The sequence below is a fragment of the Rousettus aegyptiacus genome, unplaced genomic scaffold, assembly GCF_014176215.1.
Source record: "Rousettus aegyptiacus isolate mRouAeg1 unplaced genomic scaffold, mRouAeg1.p scaffold_m13_p_16, whole genome shotgun sequence".
Classification (NCBI taxonomy): Eukaryota; Metazoa; Chordata; class Mammalia; order Chiroptera; family Pteropodidae; genus Rousettus; species Rousettus aegyptiacus.
In genome coordinates, this window is record NW_023416291.1 from 54,859,463 (window position 1) to 54,875,639 (window position 16,177).

The following is a 16,177-nucleotide window of genomic DNA, read 5'->3' on the forward strand; positions in this document are numbered from 1 at the left end:
CGCCCCGTGCCTCGGGACGCCCAGACAGGCGGCCACCAGAGGCTGGAGAAGGCCCTCTTCGTCCGTTCCTGCCTCTGCCTCAGGGGAGCCCCCACTGATGAGGGCAGACCCCCTTTCGTGCCCTTGTTTGTGTCATACGCCGCGTGTGCTCTCACGCCCATCCAAACGGTCTGTCGCTCACACCCGAGGAATCTCCACGCTCAGCCCAGGGCACAGACAGGCGACATCAGCCCCCCCTCCCTCCAGCCTCCTGAACCCTCCTACCTCCCGGAGGGCCTCGGGCACCCAGGGCCACCACTAGCAGTAGGCACCCGATTTGGCGTGAATTCCAAACGGTGACGCTTTCCTCGAGTGGCCAGTGGAGCCAAGAACTGAGGCGTCAGATGCCTGGAGACCTTGTGGGTCACTGGCGCCAGCTGTGCCCGCAGCGCATGGCGACGCTCGGCCAGCACAGTCCCTCTTCGCTGAAGCCAGCTTGACTTTTCTTCCATGTGCAGCCCAGGAGCTCCGACGCGGCGAGTGTCCAGCGCGAGGGAGGGAGAGCGTGAACGAGACGTGCCCAGTCTGAGGGGGACTGGGGAGCGCGGGGGCTGTGGCCCTGGACCGAGGGCGGGGGGCTTCCACGGGGCATCACTCAGGGGGGGCTTTGCGGAGGAGCAGGACCCGGAATGCGCAGTGCGGGGGCAGCAGGCACATCCGGAGCTGCGGGCAAGGGCCCGGCCTCCAGCCCGCCGCGCGCCGCCACCGCAGCGCACCTCCCGATCCGTCCCCCGCCTTCGCCTGCTGCCCCGCTTGGCAGCCCCCACGACCGCCGTGGCCCCACACGCGAGCGCGCCCCCCCGCCCCCGCGCAGCCCACGGCTGCCTCCGGGGCTTTTGCTCGTGCGGTCCAGGCTGCCGCGCTGAACTCCGACGTGCCACGGGAGCATTCCACGGTGGCATGCCAGCCCGCGACTTGCCACGGGGTGGTGTGACTTGCCACTGGCGAGGCCCAGGCTCGTGTGTGGCAAGAGGTCACGCACATGCGTGTCCCACGGAAGCAGGAGCAATAAAGCGGTGACAATAAATAGTTACGTCAGGATGGTTGCCGCAGGCCACTACCAGACCCGGGAGGCTGGGGCCTCTCTCCACTGCACCTGCCCCTCTGTCCAGCCGCCCGCATGTCCTCCCCCACGTGGGATTCAATTAAGGTTTTGTTTTCTTCCCAGCTCCTCGGCGGGTGGGAGGGTGCGGCTGCCCGCAGCCGCCCTGCTGACAGGAGAAGAAGAATGACTTCAATAAAATGGAACCGCGGCGGAGGGAGCGGGCCCACGTGCGCATGCCCGCTCCCCGCACGTGGAGGCGCCCAGGCCCTCTTGTGGGAGCTGGGAGCATTGCAAGGCGAGAGTTCCAGGGTCGACCCCAAGAAAAAAGATACCTACCAAGAAGAGATTCCGGCAGTTACCTGAGCTCAAATTTAGGAGCTGAGCCTAGGAATCGTTTCTACACAGGAGCCTCACACAAGCCCAGTTCCGGGGAGAAGCCACACTGCACTGTCTACATGCCGCCTGAGCTAGGCCTAATAAAGGAGTTCCTGGAATAGTCTTTCAACCAACAGAACTGAGGCTTTCCCCATCCAACTGGAGCCGCACAGCTATAGCCTCAGTAGCATCTCCACCGACCAATCAGAGTGGCTCCAGTCCCACCGGTCCGGACAGTGCCTTTTGGATCAATCAAACTGTGAGGATTTGGAGTCCTCATTTGCATGAGGATGGATCAATCGGGGACCAGGGGCGGAGACTTCTTGCTGTATAACTCAGCTCCCGGTGTGATCTGGGGAGCGCGCCTTCCCTGGGCTTTTCCGTTGGAGCTTGGCGGCGGGAAGGGGTGTCTAGCTGGAGGGGGGCTTTGCCGGGGGGTTCCCTGCTGCCCCTCCCCGGGACTGCACACAACCTGGATGAACCTCAGCACTGGTGTTGAGTGCGGAAGCTAGACGCGGAGGACACGCTGTGCAGTTCCAATTATGAGATGATCAAGAATTGGCAATATGACTCTATAGTGGTGGAAGTCAGGTGGTGGCCACCTGGGGCATAAGGAGGGGGATGAGGTTGGCCTCTGGGGTGCTGGAGCTGTCAATATTTTTATGTGGGTGGTGCTTGTTGTGCTAAGTTTATTTATAAATGTCCACTGAGCCCATAAATTTCAAGTATCCATAATATATTTTTTAAAGTTCTTGCAACTCGGTAATAGTAATATAAAGACAAGTAGCTCAATTAAAAAGTGAGCAAGAGACCCAAACACACTTCTCCAAAGAAAAATGGCCAACAAGCCCATGAAAAGATGCTCAGCGTCATTAGTCATCAGGAAATGCAAACCAAAACCACAGGAAGAGACCATTTCATGCCACTGGGTGGCTGTGATCAAGAAAACGGAAAATGACATGCGTTGGTGAGGACGTGGAGAAATTGGAAGCTTACACCCTGCTGGTGGGAATGCAAAACGGTGCAGCTGCTGTGGAAAACAGACCAGCTCTGCCTGAGAAAGTTGCACAGGGCATTACTACAGGACCGAGCGGTTCCACTCGTAGGCGTACCCAAAAGACTTCGAAACCGTTCCTCAAACAAAAACTCGTAATTAATGTTCATAACGGCATTATTCACCATAGCCAAAAGGGGGAAACAGCCTAAATGTCCATCAGCAGATGAGCGGATGAATGGGCTGGCCATGAAAGTGGGGCTGGGGCTCGCACGCGCTGCAGGCGGATGGGCCGTGAGCACGCGACACTCAGAGAAGCAGGACACGCGAGGCCACGTCGCGTGTGGTTCCGCTGACGCGAAACATCCACAGGAGTGTCCACAGCCCGGAAGTGGGGAAAGGGGGCGGAGCGACCGCTGATGCGGATGGGGTTTCTTTTTGGGGCGATGTGAATGTCCTGGAATTAGTGATGCTCGTTGCACATTGTGAATATAGCATATGACACTGAGTCATTCACTTTAAAATGTTTTATTTTATTTTATGTGACATCTTCACTTTTAAAAAAATTTCACTGAGCTTGATACACTTAGGATTTGGACGCTTCACTGTATGTAAACTATATTTCAATAAAAACGATATTAAAAAGTTTCCCAGAACCTGCCCACTTCTCCCCCCTTTCCAGTCCCGGCTGGGAGTGTGTTCCATTATCCGTCCCAACTACCATTCCCCACCGTCCCTCCCGGGCCGGCCGGAGCAGCGCCCTCCGCTCTGGCTTCCCGGCGCCGCCCACGGTCCGTTCTTCAAGGCAGCCACCAGAGGGCGCCTGTGAGCACCTGAGCCAGGTTTGACCCTCGTACCCCACAGCCCGTCCTCTGGAAGCCACCAGAGGGCGCCAGTGAGCGCCGAGTCGGCAGGTCTTACTCTGCTCACCGTCCTCTGTGGCTCTCGTGTCCCTCGGGGTAGAAGCCCAAGTCCTCCCGCACCCACGGGACCCTGCACGGCCCGCCTGTCCCCTCCCCGCCCCTGCGCCCTCCCTTTCGCCCCTCGCTCATTCCGCTCCGGCCACAGTCCGCCCCGCGGTTCCTGGAGCTCGGCAGGCCTGGCCCAGCCTCAGGGTCTTCGCATGCCTGTGCCCTCCTCCTGGCGTTCCCTGCTCCGAGACCTCCGCAGAATCCTCACCTCAGAAAGGCCTCCCTGTCCTCACGAGGTCTCTCCATGCTCCAAGGGCCCTCACCTCTGGGCCTTTACTCTGTGTCCCCTGCCAGTGCAATGTCCCCCGTGCCCCATGACACCTTCCCTCTGTCTTGGTGCAAAGTCCCCTTCACAGAAAGGCCCCGGTGACCACCTTACTTAACCTGCCCCTTACACCACCTGGCGCCCTGCTGGCTTCCCACATGCGTGGTCATCACCCGGCCGAGTGGTCAGCTCCGGGGCAGAGGTTTTGGTCGGTTTGGTTCACAGCTGGGTGTCCCCTCCCACCCTGCCAGCATGCAGAGGGGGACCCAGCGTTGGCTTAGAGCATGTGTGAGTGGGTGACTGACTGTCCAGGTTTGTGGCCAGCTCTTTCTGGAAGCATCTACATTGGGCCAGTGCTCTCCGGCAGGCTGAATGGGACCCCAGGGGGCGAGGGGTCCCCACCACCGTCTCCTGCCGAGACGCTCTCTGCACCCGTCTCCTGGGTGTCCGCACCCTGGTGGCTTAGGCGACAGAAATCCCTCTCTCACGCCTCAGGAGGCTGGAAGTCCAAGATGAAGCTGCTGGCATGGCTGTCCCTTCTGGGGGACAACCTGCTCCTGGCCCTCCCCCCGGCGCCTGGGGTGCCGGCAGCCCTTGGCGTCCCTGGGTCTGTCCTCGTGTGCGCGCGTCCCCATTCCCCTCTCGTTGAGGGGACAGCGGTCGTTGGGTTCAGGGGCCACCGGACTCCAGACTCGCCTTAATCTGAGTATATTTCTGAATTCCCTGTTTCCAGATAAGGTCACGTTCCCAGGTGCGGGGCTGGGAACTTGAACATGATCTGTTTGAGGGTCGCAGCGCAGCCCGCGACACCCCGCTCGTCTTCGTCCCCTGTGTCATCGGGGTCCGGGTCTGTTTAGACCTGCAGAGTCAGGTCTCTGGGGGTCAGGACTGCGTGCTCTGGATGTCCCTTTCCTAACTTTAATGCATAATTAACATATTATCTCATGATGTAATTTCAAACTCACAGATCACTTCAGGATGAGCACTCGAAACTCTGGCAGACTCTGCCCGGACGCCCCGTGTGCTGCATCTACATCCACCTGTACCTGGACCTCCACCTGCCTGCCGTCCGCGTGCACAGACATCCACGGATATGCACTTCCTGCACCGCTGACGATCGTGCTGGAGGTGCGACGTCCCTTCACACCATAAACACATCACCACATATTATCTAACAAGCAAATTTTCTTTTATAAGCCGGTGCAGTTCTCGAGATTGGGAGATTTCACATGGAAACACTCACATCTGACCCAATGAAGTCCCACTAGGGGGGCCTTGGTGCCGAGCAAGTTGCCATGACAACAGATGCTGGCAGCCAGGGCAGCAGGCAACAGCTCAGAGGAGCCAGCCTGGGGGAGAGGCCCGGCAGGGGTGGGGGAGGCACCCCCACGAGCTCGGGGACGGTCGGGGTTAACAGAGCCTTGGGGACTGCAGAGAGAGAAGTTACCTGGCCTTCTTGGACTGATGCAGGTGGGGGGTGGTTAGGGCTTGAACTTGTCCTTTTGGGAAACGCAGTTCAACCAGAGTCTAAAGTCCCGTGGCCCGGGGTTTGGGTATTCGCGGAGTCGCCATTGGGCAGGCGGTGGGCACCTGGCCTGAAGGTTCAGTCCTGTCGTGCATTTGCGAGCTGCCCGTAGCCCCGCAGGCCCTCGGCGCCTGCCCCCTGCGCACCGTGACGCCTCCCTGTGCCCCGTCCCTCGTGCTCCGGGGCTGTCATCTGCCCAGTCTCTTTCTTGCTATGGACAGAACCTAGAGTCTGTTTGGGCGTCCACTCCTCACACCAGGAGACTTGGGGTGCTGCTGACAGTCCTCATCGGCATGCTTCCCCGTTGCTGGGATAGCTTTACGTGTGGACATGAGACTCCCTTCTGGTCAAGGAAATGTGAGGGAGGCCGGGGGGGCAGCCTTCCGGAAGCCACTGCGTTCTGCGGCTCGCGACCCCGTCAACACGTGGACTCACCGCGCACGCCGTCATCTCTGATTCTCTCTCTTCTGCCTCGGCTTCCCCCTCCGAAGGCTCCTCTGTGACACTGAGCCCAGGATAACCCAGGCTCGCCTCCCATATCGTGGTCGCCGGTCGGCAACCTGAATTCCATCTGGAACCTTGATCTCCCCTTGGCGTGCTTTCGACAAGAACAGATGGTAAGTGTTTCATCCCACTCTTGCTAATTGGCTGGACCACACCAGGGCTCACCTACGAATGAGTCGGGGACCCTGGGCGATGGGAACATCTGTGGTTGTCATGACTAGGGTGCTCCTGCCATCAAGTGGGTGGACTTAGGGGTGCTGCTGGATCTCCGGAGTGCCCGAAACATCCCACAGAGATGACCCAAACGACCACGACCGCGGTGCCCAGAAGGAGACACCTGCTGTACGTTAAGGGACATGCAGCAGATGGTGCCCGCAGCCGCCTCCGTGCTTTCCTGAGAAGCCGGGCTCCATCTGCAGGCCTCCAAGCCTTGCCTGGCCGTCCGCGTCTTCATCACCACACTCGGGGGAGGTGATGCGCCCTCACCTCCCTTTCCCAGGACCCCTGCGCGGACTCCCTCCCAGCTCACCGACTCCCGGCGTTTGGGAGAACTGGTCGCATCTCCGGCCTCGCGCGGGCCAGGAAGCTTTGCGCACCGCGGGTCTCGCCTCCTGCGTCTCCATGGGAACCGCACTGCGCACGGGATGCAGCGTGCAGGGCGTCGGTGCCGAGTCCTCGTTTCGCCCTCCGCTGGAGCACTCCTTCCCAGAGGCGGGAAGGACACCTATCCCTCAGCTTTTGCACAGAAAAACTCCCTTCGGCCATTTCCATCACTGCCGAAGTTTGCAATTACTGAGATTCGCAAACGCTGTCCCTCACCTGGCAGCCTGGCGCTGAATTCTGTGCGATCTTGGGCGGTGACTCGGCCTTGCCGGTGGAAATGGAGGTGGCGACACTGAAACCCATCTCGCAGGACGGACTGCGAGGAGGCTTCAAGGAGGCGGTGTCGCGAAGTCCCTGAGAGGGACCATCATGCCCTGGAGAGGGTCGCCCTCTTGTGGCAGCTCTGCGGTACTGCAGCTCCTCCCGCGCACGGCTTAGCCGAGACCGGCGCCGAGAGTCCGGGCAGGGACAAGGCCGGCAGGGCCCTTGAGTCACGGAAGCCCATATTCCGATGGCGCAAAAAGATAGTTGCAAATGCAACGCGGAGTATGAGTATGATAAGTGCTGTAAGACAACCACCAACGTGTCATTGATTCCGGTAGGAAAACAAGAAAGCCCTGTTTTTGATAGATGGTCAGGGAAAGGTTTTGGAGGAGGCGATGATTAAGGTGAACCGCGAAGGGCTTGGCCTCGCGAAAATGGAGGGGCGGGCTCCCTGCGGGGGCTGTGAGGTCTGAGCAGGCCAGCAGGGGAGGGAGCCATGGCAGCAGGTGGCAGGGAGTGTTCCTCCCCAGGCAGGGACCTGTCAGAGACCCCGCAGGGCTTCCTGGCTGCTTTGACAAACTCTCAGGACAGATGGCCGCACACCGGACAGCTCCGAATTAGTGGCCTAAAGTCACGAAGATGTGACTGCATCCCGGGCTGGGCTGGGCAAGTCCGCTCTTGCCGTGCGTGGGGCCGGGACGTTGCGGCGGCCTCTTCCCCCCTTGTCTGTGTTGCCCGCCCCGCCCCCCAACACACACGCAAAAGTCTCCAGGGTGCCAAGTTCATAGGCTCAAGGATGCCTCCGAAGACCCACCCTTCCGGTCAGCAGGGCTCGTGGTCACAGCATGGCCGCCTGAGCTCTAGACAGCACAGATAGCCCCAGAAATAAGCAAGAAGGGGGGTCGGCCTCCTGTCCTGAGAGGACACCGTCCCGAGACGGCCAGCAGGTGCCTTTCAGGTCTCATTCCCACAACCTGGGAGGGGGCGGAGCCCCTGGTGAGGGGTGACGGCCAGCGCCGCCTCCCGATCTGGGCACAAAGGGGTCCGACCAGGGAGACCCGGGGTGCAGTCGGCCACACCATTCACTGAGAAGCTCTGCCCGAGATCTTTCCAAGGGCCGGGCACCTCCCTAATGGGACACTTCCAGCCCCTAGTCTGGAGACCTGACTTTCTACAAGGCAGAGAAGAAAACAAATAAGTCAATAACATCATTTTAGATGATACCAAACGCCATAGGGAAATCTAACAAGAGATGCTGGGACACCCAGAGGCCAGGCGTGGGGACACGCGTGGGCAGGGGAACCAGCCAACACAAAGCCCTGGGGGCCACACGCAGCATGTTTATGGCTCATGAAGGCAGAGTGGCCGGAGGGGACGTGAGGGGCTGAGGCTGGGGCGCTTCGGCAGAGCGTGCGGCGGGACCTGCAGAGTGGAATGTAGCTGCAGAGAACCTGGGCGGGCCATTCTCCTGTTGCCGGGCGACCACAGATACACTGGGAGCCTTGGGTGTGTGGGGTGCAGGGCTGCGGGGCTGGGGAGCCCGTCCATGGGCGACCCCGAGCAAAGTTTGCTCTACGACCAGCGTGACCCGGAGGCCGAGGGCAGGCTGGAAACGGGTCAGGACAGTGACGGCCTGGGCCTGCCGAGCGCCGGGTACGAGAGCCTGCCGTCCGGGGGTTCCGCGTACCAGGACCTAGGTGATGGGAAGCTGGGCTTCGAAGACCAGGAGGAGGAAACCCTTCCCGAGGAGGTAGCCGGGGACGAATTCCTGGATGCCCAGGACCCAGGAGAGGCTGTCCCGGAGCTGGAGCGGGTTCTCAGAAGAGATGAGGAGGACGAGGCGCCCGAAACGAGGTGCGCATGCGCGGGCGGGGGAGGGCGGGGCAGCAGCGCCCCATGCACCCCCGGCCCTGTGGCCTGGCGCTCTCCCCTCAGGCCGGGTCCCCCCGGGACCCATGTGTCATCCTCGGGTACGCGCGTCAGACAGGGCGGGCAGCACCCTCGCTGGCGCCGGCGGCAAAGTCAGCAAACAACCCCACCCGGGCCGCAAGCGGGGCGCGGCGGGAAACCCTGCCGAAGGGCCAGTTTGGAGTCCGAGGGAGCTCAGGCGCCAGAGCTGGGAGGCCCAGGGGGCGGCCCTCGGCCAGACACACAGGAAAAGAAACGGGGGTCTCCCAGCTGGGCGGCGCGGCCACCCGAGCCCCACGCGTCCCCGCGGAAGTGACCCGTGATGAATGGCTCGCCAGTGACGCGGCCCGGGGAGGTCCTGGGAGCCCACCGTCTGAGGTCTGAGGGCTTCCGGGTTGTCTTTGGGGCTCGAGCCTCGGGGCCTGGACACAGGGGAGATGTGCACGTGGTGCCTTGGGAGGCGCGGGGTGCGGGGGAGGAAGGGGCTGCCTGGTCAGGGTCACTGGTCTGGTGCCGAGGGAGGACGAGGGCCATCCCCAGCTTTCACAACGGAATTTGCCCCCGGGGGTGGGGGGGCTTCCGAGGGCAAGGGGTTTCCTGGGGCCGGAGGCTCTGGGCTCACCCCCGCCCCGCCCCCCGCAGGCTGTCCGTGTCCATCACCCCGAGGCTCCCCCGCTCATTGGGCGCCAGAGGGAGGAAGGCCGGGAGGCGGCTCTTGGAGCTGGCGAAACCCAAGACCACCTGGCAGGTCCTGAGAGACAGGTGAGACAGCGGCAGCCTCGCCGAGGCAGGTGCGGGTTCTGTGTGGCGCAGAACAGCCCCGGGGGCCCGTCTGTCACCCGCAGGGTGCACTGGGGCGAGAAGTCAGGGTACCGACGGCGGGGGCGCGCGGCGGCCCTTGGTGGCCTCTGGGTGCTGGCCTAGGCGAGCGAGGCCCGTGAGCAGCGCAAGCTGCAGAGCGAGGCGGGCGTGTGTCGCGCAGGACGCGGTGCCGCTGTGCCGGCCACGCCTGGGTCTCCCCGCGCCTGTGGACCCTGCAGTTCTGTGTCTACTGGTGAGTCCCAGGAGCCTGTCGTCTCTGGCCCCTCCCCAGGTCAGGGGCCAGCCGGGCAGGGCCCCTTTCTCAGCTACACCTTTGTCTTCCAGCTTCCCCTCCTCTGAGCATCAGCCTTGCTCAAAATGGTGGACACGCCCGTGTCTCTGCCCTGCCCACTGGCCCGCTTCCCCCGAGCTCTGGCCTGTCCCCCCGGCCTCCCCCAGCAGCCCTGCCCCCTCCTCACGGTCCTGTCTGTGCGCCTGCGTTTGGGGGGCGCCCGACTTGTTTCAGAGCGGGGTGCAGGAGGCCCGTGCTGGCTTCCCCTGCCCTGAGCCACGCCCGGGTGCATTCCAGGCCATCCGTGTACTGGACAGACAGGTTCCTGGAAGACACCACCCTCACTGTCACTGTGCCTGGTAGGTGGAGCCCACCCCGTCTACTTCTCTGGCAGGGGCCACTTGGCTCAGGGCTTGGCTGGAGGTGGCCCTTGCCCCAGCTCTGGTGCCTGGCCACCCTGTCTGACATGCTGCCCTTGACCTCCTGGGGTCGGGTCACCCCCCGTCTCACCCTGGACCTCAGGCCCCCCTGGCCCTGGCCTCCCGGAGACATTCCCTGCTCATCCATCTCCCAGGGTGTCTGTCCCCACCCCGACCCCGTCCTCCAGCGGCCCTTATCTGGACCCTGTCCCCTGAGGAGTCAGAGCCAGCTGGAGGCTGGTCCTGGGGCGACGCGGGTGGCAAGCCCTCCAGAGGGAAGCCTGGCCTGCACTGCCGCCAAATCGGGGCCGGCATCCACTGGCCGGAGAGCCCCTCGCCTCCCGCCCACGTGGCTCCTGCCCTTCTTGAGAGCTGGGTCCCTCCGATTTTGACACCTCGGGGACGCACACCGCTGGGGAGCAGTGATGGGCAGGCCCCCGCTCCCCCACGGCGACACTGACAGGGGGCCCTTGGCCTGCATAAACCCCAGGCCCAAGTTTAGTTTCCCGGCCGGCAGGCTGTCGGCCACACGGGCCTTGTAGGAGCTCATGGGGCTCCGAGCGAGGGATGCCAGGCGCCTGCCACGGAAATGGGGAGTGCGAAAGCCCCACCTCGGGGGTGTCTGGTGCGCAGCTGTGTGGGCCTGCGGCTCACATACTCTCGCCCCAGCCGCGGAGGCTGGTCGGGGAGAGGAGGGGTTGGCGGGCGGCCGGGTCTCAGGGCGGCCGTCTCCCGCCTGTGCAGCCGTGTCCCGCCGCGTGGAGGAGCTGGCCCGTCCCAAAAGGTTCTACTCGGAGTTTTACAACCACTGCAGGTGAGGGGCAGAGACGCTGGGCGTCGGGTGGGTGGAGCTGTCCCCTGCTGTCCGCTGCTTCCCCCGCGGCGTGTGGCGCAGGGTGGGCGCAGGTGCCAGACGAGAGAGCCCGGCCCCGGGGACCTCGGCCTCACCCGCACGACCGGGTAGGGGGACGCACACCGGTCCTTGGCACGGCGCCCGCCGGGAGGGTGACCCGCCGTGGCGCTCGGCACCCCCGCGCACGGCGTCGGCAACTGCAGGACACTCCGTTTACGTGAGGCGTGGGACCCCGTCCTCTCTGATCACTTAGAACGTCCCTGCTTGTCCAACGAGACGATTCGAGTTAGTTTTCAGTGCCCGTGCTCAGCATCCGTGGGAAGCGCAGAACCCCGGCCGGGGGCCGGGCGAGCGGCCGGATCACTTTGCCTGCAGTGTTGCCGTGTCTCACACAGTTTCTAAGCCCGTGTCTGTGAGAGTGGCGAATCCGTGTGACCTGCAGATAGTTCACTGAGGCTTCGTGAACCTTAGCACCCGTAGAGCAGAGGCGACCGCAGCGGAGAGCTGTGTCCCCGCTCCCGACGGGGCCGGCCGCTGCAGGCGCGGCGTCCCGACCTCAGGGCCATGGGACGAGCCCGCGTCGGCCCCGGATCAGCGAACGCGGTTCCGTTTCTGGCGCGGGCGAGGCGGGCCAGGCCCCGGGGGCTGCTGAGGCTCAGTGCAGACACACGGCTGCCCCTGTGTTCCCATCTGGACGTGCTGGTGACGGGTGTCGGGGGAAGGCCTGGGGACAGCGCAGCCCCAGCCCTGAGCACACTGGGGTCCTGCCCCGGTGCCTTACGAGTCCGTTTTGGGGGTGCCTCTCCAAGCCTCCACGCCCCAGGTCCTCCTGTGCCCCAGATCAGAGAGGGCCCGAGCGGGCACACGCGCCCACACGTCCCCCGGGGGGAACAAGCGCCTTAAATGTGCCACCCCTCAGGACCAACCCTGTCTGGCCCGTCCCTCGGTCCACCCTGGAGCACCACGCCTCCAGCCGCCTGCGGGAGCTGGCCACCCCGAAAGTCCGGAACAACATCTGGTGCACCCACATGTCTGAGGTGGGTGCTCCGCTCGCCCGCATCCCCGGGCCCCCTGCAGCCTCCGGGTGGCGGCCTTGCCGGGGAGCGGGGAGCAGACCGCAGAGCGGCGGACGTGGGGCGGGGCCTGCTCTGCCCACCGCCACCGCCCGACACGGTGACGCACGCAGCCCCCCGGGCCGCCGTCACCGCGTGTGGCTGCAGCCACGGCATCTCGTTCTGTGATTTCCCCTCAACACTGCGTGAGTCCACGTTCTGACTTACGTGGAAGCAGCGTTCTACCTGCCGGGGGCACCCATGCAGCTCCGGGCCCGCGTGGGCGTCTCTGCGCCTGCGCCTGGCGGCGGCCGCCGCGCGCGCCCAGCGGCACCGGAGCGGGCGAGCTGCCCCCCGACACGCGTGCCAGGGCCCGACGGTGTCCGACGTTTCCACCTTGGCCGCGTTGGTCGGCAAGGGGCGACGCCGTGTTGTTCCGACTTAGCTCCCGGGCGCCAGAGGGGCGACGGGCCGCGCAGCCGCACTCTGCTGGCCCTGGGGGCTCGGGCGGCCGCTTAGGTGCCGGTGTTTGCTCAGGGCGGCTGCGCAAACAGATGGGCGCCTTCCCAGGGAGCCTTCCGTCCCTTGTGTCCCCGATGGGGTCTCTCTGGGCCGGGCCCGGGGGAAATCAGGGACCGTCCAGCTCTTTCCCCTCTCACCCTGCTCCCAGGTGTCCCAGGTGTCCAAGGCAGCCCAGATGGCCGTCCCCAGCTCGAGGATCCTCCAGCTGGCAAAGCCCAGAGCGCCAGCCACCCTGTTGGCAGAGTGGGACCCCGTGCCGAAACCCAAGCGACACGTGTCCGACTACAGCCGGCTCCTTCACTTGGCCAGTGAGTGGGTCCTGTGGCCTGCCCCGCCGGACGCGGGCAGGGTGGGCACCGGCCGGAGGCCTGGACGTTGGGCCCACTCCTGCAGACATCAGGCTCCGCTCTCCCTTCGTCTCCCCCCGAGTGCAGACCCGTCCTCAGGCCCTGGGGGACAAGTCGCCCTGCGCAGGCTGGGGGGACGGGTCGAGGCTAGAGGAGCCGCGGTCCCGGAGGTCTGTGCTGCTGGAGTGTGTCCCCCAGCAGGACGGCGGGTGCTGAGGAGAAAGGGGGCAGAGGGCCAGGGACAAGGAGCAAGGGCAGCTCGGAAGCGCCTGCCCGATTCCCTTCCCGGTGCCCGGGCGGCACGGCAGCGCGCTGACTGTCGGGAACCCGGGCGAGCGTGGGGAGCAGAGGAGCCCGGCCACCGGACTCTGCCGTTTGCTGTGCTCGCCCGGGTGTGACGCGGGCACACGCAGACCCACAAGCACGTGCGTCCTCCGGCGCCCTCCGCCACGCCCCACAGCCAACGCCCCAAGAGCCCTGTGGCCTGGGCCTTCTGAGCACGGCAGGGGCCCCCAGCCCCTCATGTCTCTGGACCGGAGCAGCGGCCTCCGCCCCGGCGCCTGGCACCCCCTCACCATTTCCTGTGTGGCAGCCGCAGGGCCCTGCTGAATTCGATCGGGTCCGTTCTTCTCTGCCCAGGGCCCTTGTCATCTGTCCCCTGCCACCCCCACCCCCCAAGAACACCGTGCCCAGATGCTCGCGCGGCTGGGCTCTCATCGGCCCTCTTGGTCAGGAGCCGCGAGCACCCCGTCTACCCGCACGCGCGCTGTGCAGCCCTGCGCCCTTGCCGCGCTGCCCCGTTCTCTCTCTGCGGTGCCTGCTGCGCTCTGTGCACTCTGCGGCACGTCTGTGTGTCTGTCTGTCCTTCATGGCCTTCTCTGTGCTGAGCCCATGATGTCAGAGGCTTTGGAGACACTGTGCGTCCCCTGCCAGAGAGTGTGATGGGCCGTTTGGGTTCGCTGCATGCTACCTGTCCCGATTCCCATCTCCCGCATTTCTGGGCATGGATTTGGAGCAGCTCTGTACCTAAGATGGTCCCCGAGCCATCTTGGGGATGTTGTTGGGGATGTCGCCAGGGGACCTTTCCCAAGTCAGTCCCTTCTCTTAACTTGGCTCACGGGATCTTTCGCTCGTTTGTCTGATTCGTTCACTTATCCAGTCTCTTTGTGTTTGTTAAGTGACCGGTCAGTGACACAGGGACACCTGTGGACAGCTGCCTTGGGCTGTTCCGTCTCCCTCTCACTCGGAGCACAAACATGCACACGTTTGCACACGCACTCGTGTATGTGTTCACGGTCGCTTCTGATGCGCCTGTGTGCACACGACCGTGTGCGCGCGTCTACACCAGTGCTGTAGGTGCTGCTTTTCAAGCAGCGCACTTACCCGCTAACGGCCGTGACAGCGACTTAGAGGGTGACGCCATGACAGAGGAACTCCAGGGCTCTGTGGCTGGGAGGGGTCCACGGCTTTCGTTCCTGTGTCCACACGTGTGCTGTGTGGCAGGGGACTCAGTCACTGCTGCTGAGTCGTGGTCAACGGAGTTGCGGGGGGCGGGGACTGCCCCAGCATTCTCTCAGAGGGGCCCGAAGGCGGCCAAGTTCTGCGCCTGGTCTTCCCAGCCCCCAAGGGGCTGCCGAAGCCCAACTGCCTGGCAAGCTCTGGCCCAGCCTTGGTGGCTTTGCCCAGCAGTGGCCCTGTGTGGGCTCGTGCCCAGTGGTGGAAGGAACGCCACTTTCTTTTCAGCAAGGGCCCCTCCACTGAGCAGGCGCCTGTCTGCCGAAAAGGGGGTGTCCTTTCCATATGCACAGAGGTTCTGGGCTAAGACAGTGATGCCACAATCACCTCCCTCCTAGTCCCCAAACAGGCCACATGTTCTGGGGCTCCCTGCAGAGGAGGGGTGGCAAGGGAGCCTGGCCGGGACACAGTCTCTCCCCCCGAGCGCTGTCTGTCCACGCCAGCAGCCACTGGCCATGCATGGCTCCTTCAGTGAAATTAAAACCAACCAATCAGCTGATCTAAATAAATTACTCAATTTCATTAAACCTGAATAGAGTAAAACTCCAGGCCATGTTAGGTGCTCCACAGTGACATGGGCTGGTGGGAGCCACGTCCCCAGCTCTCCTGAGAGGGCCTGGCTGGGGCTGCAGGCGTGTGGGAGAGCGAGGGCAGGAGCCCAGAGGGATAGGGTGGGACCTGAACGCTGAAAGGCCTGTGCCCCCAAGGAGTGGCACCCCATCCACCCAGCAGGCCTGCGGGATCAGCCACTGCTTGCCATCCCCTCCAGTGCCACACCAGAGGAGGGAGGAGGGTGCGAGGGGCCCGCCGAGCCCCCTCCTCGCCCCTGACAGCCACTCGCCCACTTCCTGCCTGGGGACACGCCCGTTCCAGACATCTCACGTCTGTGGGGCCGCGCACTGTGGCCTCGTGTGTCCGGCTTCCCTCACCGAGCATCGTGTGTTCACGGTCCGTCCACATCGTGGCAAGAGTCAGCGCCTCCCCCCTTCATGGCCGTGATGCTCCCCTGTGTGGACAGGCCCGATGTGTGTGCCACTTCTTCATTGCCGGACGGGCCATGAACTCGGAACTCTGACCTGGCACAGGGCGACCTGCACAGGGGCAGCGGCTGCATGTCTGTGGCTCCGGTGCTGACGCTGTCCCGCTCTCCTGCCCTCTCCAGTGCCCAAGGCCCAGTCAGAGAAGTGTGTTCCTGACCGAAACCCACGCTGGGAGGTGCTGGATGTCACCAAGAAGGCAGTGGCCAGCCCCCGGATCATCTCCCTGGCCAAGCCCAAGGAGCGCAGGGACGCCAATGAGGGCCACAACCCCTACCACATCTCGCCGGCCTCCCTAACGGCCCGGGCGTCCCCTCGCCTGCAGGAGCTTGCCACTCCCAAGACCATCACCAAAAAAGTATGAGTACCAGGCCTGGCCTGAGGCCCCTCTCCCAGTAAACGCCCAAGTGCATCCTAAACCTGCGTGTGTGGCTGGCTCTGAGCGTTTTGGCTGGTCTGGGGGTGGGAGGGGCTGGAAGGCCAAATGGACAAGAGGAGGAGATAATTATATTTATGTTCGCACCCAACCTGTGATTTGTGCAGCCCATTTATTTCCAAGTCACTTTCATCTGTTGTCTCCAGCGCCTCTGACGTCAGACATCAGCCTCCCTCAACTTTGAGATTTTCTCCCTGAATCTCTTCCGCCTAGAGTTGCTTCTCTGACTGCGTCCTGGGGTCCACTGGCACCTCGGACTCAGTGTGACCTGCACAATAAAAGCGATGCCGCCTCCCCCACCCAGGGCTGCTCGAAGACTAACGTGACGCCCTGTTGCCGTGCCCCCGTCAGACCAAGCACTGCTTGACGTCTCAGTGCTCTGCTGCCTGATGGCTGCAAAAAGAATGGGG

General features: G+C 63.6%; 1 protein-coding gene across 1 annotated transcript; it reads left to right on the forward strand.

Annotated features, from left to right (window-relative positions):
• The first annotated feature begins 8,121 nt into the window (after window positions 1–8,121).
• THEG (theg spermatid protein) lies at window positions 8,122–16,077 on the forward strand. Its single transcript, XM_016126599.2, has 8 exons — window positions 8,122–8,439; window positions 9,136–9,255; window positions 9,476–9,547; window positions 9,884–9,945; window positions 10,750–10,819; window positions 11,778–11,895; window positions 12,581–12,740; window positions 15,457–16,077. The coding sequence occupies exons 1-8, from the start codon at window positions 8,132–8,134 to the stop codon at window positions 15,693–15,695; spliced, it is 1,149 nt and encodes a 382-aa protein (XP_015982085.1). The 5' UTR covers window positions 8,122–8,131; the 3' UTR covers window positions 15,696–16,077.
• Window positions 16,078–16,177: the final 100 nt, after the last annotated feature.

Coding starts and splice junctions, on each gene's coding strand:
- THEG (XM_016126599.2), top strand. CDS start 8,132: ATGGGCGACCCCGAGCAAAGTTTGCTCTACGACCAGCGTGACCCGGAG. Junction 9,256..9,475: donor TGGCAGGTCCTGAGAGACAG/GTGAGACAGCGG, acceptor TGTGTCGCGCAG/GACGCGGTGCCGCTGTGCCG. Junction 9,946..10,749: donor CCTCACTGTCACTGTGCCTG/GTAGGTGGAGCC, acceptor CCGCCTGTGCAG/CCGTGTCCCGCCGCGTGGAG.